The following is a 5,701-nucleotide window of genomic DNA, read 5'->3' as shown; positions in this document are numbered from 1 at the left end:
AAAGCACCTTCGTGAATGCCACTTGTCCATGCAAGATCTGCTATGAAAGTACAACACTTCCGTAGTTTCTTTCCAGAAATCAAAATCAAAATCTAGTTTCCAAACAAAACGAGGGAGAGATGAACAATATGGCTATTCATCAACTAGTATTATAGTATTATAGTTGTCTCTCAAAACAAACAAACAAAAAACTAGTATTATAGTGTATATATATATTATATGTAAAGTATGTGAACAGGTTGACTATGAAACGCGGATCATCACTATCAACAACCTTAAAAAAATAAAATAATAATAAAACCTCGATATAATCACCCTTAAAATACTAAGATATTAATAAATAATAATCATAATTGATGTTCATTATCCCCAGGAACATGATGGCAATTAAAAAAAGTGAAAAGCCGTCCCCAAGGTAAAGCGTTGTGTGTGTGAAAACCTTACAACGTACCATTAAACAATATTTAAGAATCACATCCAACAAGAAAACAAAAAGACACCAGAAAGAAAGAAACACAGAGTTACAGACAGACAGTTCATAACTACTCCATTAAAACCCAAACTCCTATAAAATTTTTAGTCTCACAAAGCACAAACACATTTCACAAACCTCTCAGGCTGCTCTGACCTCTTTTGAGTTTCAGAGTCAGAGAGATAGATATGGGGACGTATAGGATTTGTATGTGTTTTAAGAGGAAATACAAGGTCAAAGAGACAGGTCCACCACAAGAAGTGAGGGAAGCTTTTAAGAAGTACACAGAAGGTGGGAACCAGATGACAGTGGAGCAGCTGACTCGCTTCTTGGTTGAGTTTCAAGGCGAGAGCGGCGCATCCATCTCAGACGCCGGCCAGATCGTAGAGCAGCTCTTGCAAAAGCGCTACTCTGTTGGCACCAAGCACACCAAGAAATACACTCTCACCCTTGATGATCTTCACCGTTACTTGTTCTCTCCTGACCTTAATCCCCCTATTGGAGATCAGGTACTACTTCTTTTATCATTTCTGCTTCTCGTTTCTCTGTTTTGTTCATTTGAGTCAGAGTTGTTGATGGAAAAGAACTTGGATTTTGCGAAAATGTGTCATGTAAAGAGATTAGTTTAGTAATTTGATCATATGGGATAGTTAAGTTTTCCATTCTTGATAAATAAATTTTCAAACTTTTTTACTTTTTTTGGAAGAAAAAGAATACGATTTCCTCTGTTTTCTCAGTTGCCAAATATAGGAAAGAGATCATGACATTGATGAGGAAGAGGTGGTCACATAGAAGAGTTCAATTTAAGCAATTTGGGAAGTGCGTCTCAATGATTTATTCAGTTTGTAGTCAATTTTCTACTTGAGTATGCTCTGAGGACCAAATTCAGACGGCAATTTATGAGTGTATATGATGCAAAAGCTTATAGCTATAGATTGCCCTCTAATAAGATAATGAGTTAGGATACTTAATTTGATAAGAATTTGAGATTTAAGATTTAGTGTTTTTAACGAAGTCGCTTGGGTATTTGACATTTAAAGAAGCCATAATTCAATGTACAGTGTAATCAGAAAATGAGGAAATGAAATTTACGTAAGGTTGTTGATGTTTGGGATTATAATTTATAAGTGAGGATGTACTTCAGTTTGTCCTATTCTATGCAATCCCTTCTCTTGCTTTAACAACAGAAAGACCAATAAAGTTACACCATTGTGGCCTTTTCTTTCCAATTTCCGTTCTTTAGTCCTGTTATTTAGTATGAGATCCAGAACAAGTTTAACTTATTATCAAGGCAATCATTGTTTGACACTTGATATATATTTCCTTTCAGGTTTACCAGGATATGACTGCCCCATTGTCTCATTATTTCACCTATACTGGTCATAATTCATACCTGACTGGTAACCAAATCAATAGCGACTGTAGTGTTGTCCCAATAATAAAGGCATTGAAGAGAGGTGTAAGAGTAGTGGAGCTTGATATATGGCCAAGTGATGATGCGACTCATGGTGTTCATGTTTACCATGGATGGTATGTGAATTATATCCTAGCTCTGAATTTATTAGATTGTGTCACTTTTGATTATCCCTGAGATGTCAAAATTGTACAAGATTTCCCCTTTAAACCATTATGCATTCTCTTTCTCCAAGATTGGTTGACAGTGAAACTGAACGGCGTTTGATTTGACATTTTGGATGTACACTGTCATTGGAGATTCAACTTGGTAAAGTTGTATCCGATTCCAATTGTTATGGGTTGCACTTTGATCAGTTTTAGCCAGTTAAGTGCAGTTTTAAAGCAGTCATGGTGGTTGAAAGTTATCATTCGAGTCATTTCAGCCTAGGGAAGCCTTAGAGAGTAGATGTAGGAGTAACTTTTCTTGGGGTTGGAGGATTCAGAAAGTCATCATTAAAATTGGTTAGAGGAGACTGAGAAGCCTGTTGAAATTTATGGAAATCTGCTATGTTTTTGAGAAATGGTTTGTAAATCCTTGTCAAGTATCTTGGTTTAGTTGATCCCTACCCTGGCCAACTATGAAGGTGCTATAATAGATCCTTTATACTAGTGCATATAAGGTTGCTTTTCTTAATTGATTATCTAAAGAAATCTTATATACTATTTAAAAACAGCTACCACTGCTAACTAGACTTGGGACCAGTAATAGCGAAGTCATGTTCATAGCTTTCTTGCAATAATATTAACATAATGTGCAAATGAGAGAATCGATGACCATTCGCCTTTTATCTGTTCTTTTCTTTTTCTTTTTTCTTTGATTAAGTGCATTTTCTTGAAATTTGAGTTAACTCCATTCCTTGTTCCATTTTTTTTTTGGATTTTTTCTTATATAATTTCAAATCATGCCTGGATTTTGTTTAAAGGGTGCATTTATAAATGTAGGACCCTGACTACTCCAGTGGAAATTATTGAATGCTTGAAATCCATTAGAGAGCATGCCTTTTCTGCATCACCATACCCTGTCATAATCACTCTTGAAGACCACCTTACCCCAGATCTCCAGGCTAAAGTAGCCCAGGTTATTTTTTCAATATCTTCTATTAACTATAACCACCCTCCTTGTTTAGAATCATAGTCTAACAATTGCATTTTTATGTTTTAGCTGATCACGCAAACATTTGAAGATATGTTGTTCTATCCTCAACCTGAACGTTTAAAAGAGTTCCATTCGCCAGAAGAACTGAAATATCGGATTATTATTTCAACCAAACCTCCAAAGGAATACATGAAAGCTAAAAGTGAAAAGGGAAATAAGCCACATGAAGAAAATGATTCTGATGAAGATGCTTGGGCTAAGGCACCATCAGACCTCACAACTGATCAAGAAGTTGATACGGTGTGCTAAAAAATGAAATTTACCACATCTGAACTTCATTTCTGCCTAGTAGCCCACCTATTAGGTTTTTAATTTTATAAATCTTGCTCTATTGGCTTGCAGAGTGGTAGTGATTCAAGTCCTGATGAGGATAATGATGACTGTGAATCACGTCCACCAGGAGTATGTACATACAAGAGTCTAATTGCTATTCATGCTGGAAAACCCAAGGGTGGTCTAAAGGAGGCATTAAAAGTTGAACTTGAGAAAGTTAGACGCCTTAGTTTGAGTGAACAAGCACTTGAAAAGGCTACTTTATCTCATGGAACGGATGTTATTAGGTACTAATCAATTTTCTAGCACAAGACTTTTGAAATAATATTTTGACAATCTCTGCTAGTTTTTTTAGTTTCTACCAAGTTTTCTAACTGAGTGACACTGATGCTTTCAATTCCCATCTATAGATTTACTCAAAGAAATATCTTAAGGGTGTACCCAAAGGGTACTCGCCTTAACTCCTCCAACTACAACCCACTAATTGGTTGGATGCATGGAGCTCAAATGGTTGCATTTAATATGCAGGTCTGGTACAATTTGATGCACCAAAGTTTTTATTACTATTCATTTTAGCTTAATGTGTTTAGATGTTTAAATTTTGTTTCATTCCTCACTTCCGTGTTTGTTAATGTTGTGCTATACTATTATAAGCATTAAGAAAAATGAAAAGGTTGCCTGTGGTTAGATTGGAGCAAGATATTGAGTTTTATCATGAATTGAAATTCCTCTTAAGAAATTTTCTGTTCCTTATAACATTTAAGTGTCTTGGTAAAGTTTTTCCTCACTTCCCCCATTCTCAAATCTTCTCTGGTTAGCAGAATTTCCCTAACGTGAACGATTAAGGTAAACAGATGGGAAATTTTTTTTTTCTCTCATATGCTTGTATCTAAAGATCATCTTTAATTGTCAGAATACACTTAGTATCTTGTCTGTAATTTTGTCATGTCATTAATGAAGAATGGCAGTAACCACTTTAAAGGAATTGAAGTTTTACCTAAACTTTAACTCAACTCAATAAAAGATCCATTTTAAAATAGAGAAATGGGTGGAGGGAGGAGATCACTTTTAAAATGACTAGCATCATATGTTAGTCATTGAAGTGGTTGGAACACTCAAGGACAAAATAATTCCAAAAGGGAAAAAGTTACATGCTAACAGTGGTTATAACATAGTTTGGTACTTGTTGGATATATTTTCTATTGCCCTAGTAAGGCTGACTTTGGTCCAATTGCAGGGATATGGTAAATATCTTTGGTTGATGCATGGGATGTTTAGATCCAATGGAGGTTGTGGTTATGTGAAGAAGCCTGATTTTTTAATGAAATTGGGTCCAGATAATTCAGTGTTTGATCCCAAAGCAAAATTGCAAGTGAAGAAGACTTTAAGGGTGAGCACATTGTCAAAGTAAAGCTAGTTCTGCATTCTCTTGATAACTAACTTATTCTTTTTTCTCATGACTCATCATGTTACCTGACAGGTGAAGGTTTATATGGGAGACGGGTGGCATTTGGATTTTACACAAACACACTTCGATTCGTTTTCACCCCCAGATTTTTACACGAGGGTAAGTTTGTGTGCCTTATCTGCCTGATAAAATATTAATCTACCGCATCCTAAGATCTTCAATTTATTGCATAAGGTATATTTTCTAATGATTTGTAGAATATAGCAACATTTTGATGTTGAAAAACATTATTCCAAAGTAATCCCAAACCTTAATCTTGCAATATATGCAAAATGTAACATGCACGGTAGTTTCTAAGCTCTGAGGATTTTTTCTATATACTACTTGGCATGAATTTATCAAAGTTACTTTGTACAACAGGTTGGCATAGCAGGAGTGCCAGCCGATAAGGTAATGAAGGAAACAAAGACAAAACAAGATGATTGGTCTCCTGTTTGGGATGAAGAATTTATATTTCCATTGACGGTTCCTGAACTAGCTTTGCTTCGAGTTGAAGTTAATGAGCATGACATTTCTGGGAATGATGATTTTGCTGGCCAAACTTGTTTGCCAGTTTGGGAATTAAGGCCAGGGATCCGTGCAATCCCCCTTTTTGACCGTAAAGGAGAGAAGTACAACTCAGTGAGGCTACTTATTCGATTTGAGTTTATCTGAGCTAGGTTTTTTTTTTTTTTTTGTGTATTTACTTTGGTTGATTTCTCCCACTATCCAATGTTTTTTGTTAATTGTTATTGTCATGTAAGTTTTAATCTCTCTCCCTTTGTGGTGCTTGTAAAGCTGTTATTCTTAACCACTGTAATTGATTTGTGGATTTAAGCATCCACTTGATTTTTGGGTTCTTCAATTAAAATTGTATATATGACCTATTGCGTCGAAA

The 5,701-nt window shown here is 35.4% G+C and overlaps 1 protein-coding gene across 1 annotated transcript; it reads left to right on the top strand.

Moving 5' to 3' along the window:
- The first annotated feature begins 394 nt into the window (after positions 1 to 394).
- On the top strand, positions 395 to 5,701 carry LOC111994529 (phosphoinositide phospholipase C 4). Its single transcript, XM_024026419.2, has 9 exons — positions 395 to 981; positions 1,803 to 2,002; positions 2,870 to 3,005; positions 3,090 to 3,323; positions 3,426 to 3,643; positions 3,767 to 3,884; positions 4,594 to 4,746; positions 4,837 to 4,923; positions 5,185 to 5,701. Exons 1-9 carry the CDS (start codon positions 661 to 663, stop codon positions 5,476 to 5,478), a joined length of 1,761 nt encoding a protein of 586 aa, XP_023882187.1. The 5' UTR covers positions 395 to 660; the 3' UTR covers positions 5,479 to 5,701.

The sequence above is a fragment of the Quercus suber genome, unplaced genomic scaffold, assembly GCF_002906115.3.
Source record: "Quercus suber isolate HL8 unplaced genomic scaffold, Cork oak 2.0 scaffold_91, whole genome shotgun sequence".
Taxonomy (NCBI): Eukaryota; Viridiplantae; Streptophyta; class Magnoliopsida; order Fagales; family Fagaceae; genus Quercus; species Quercus suber.
Note: the sequence above shows the minus strand (reverse complement) of the source record. Positions and strands in the feature narration are given on the sequence as shown.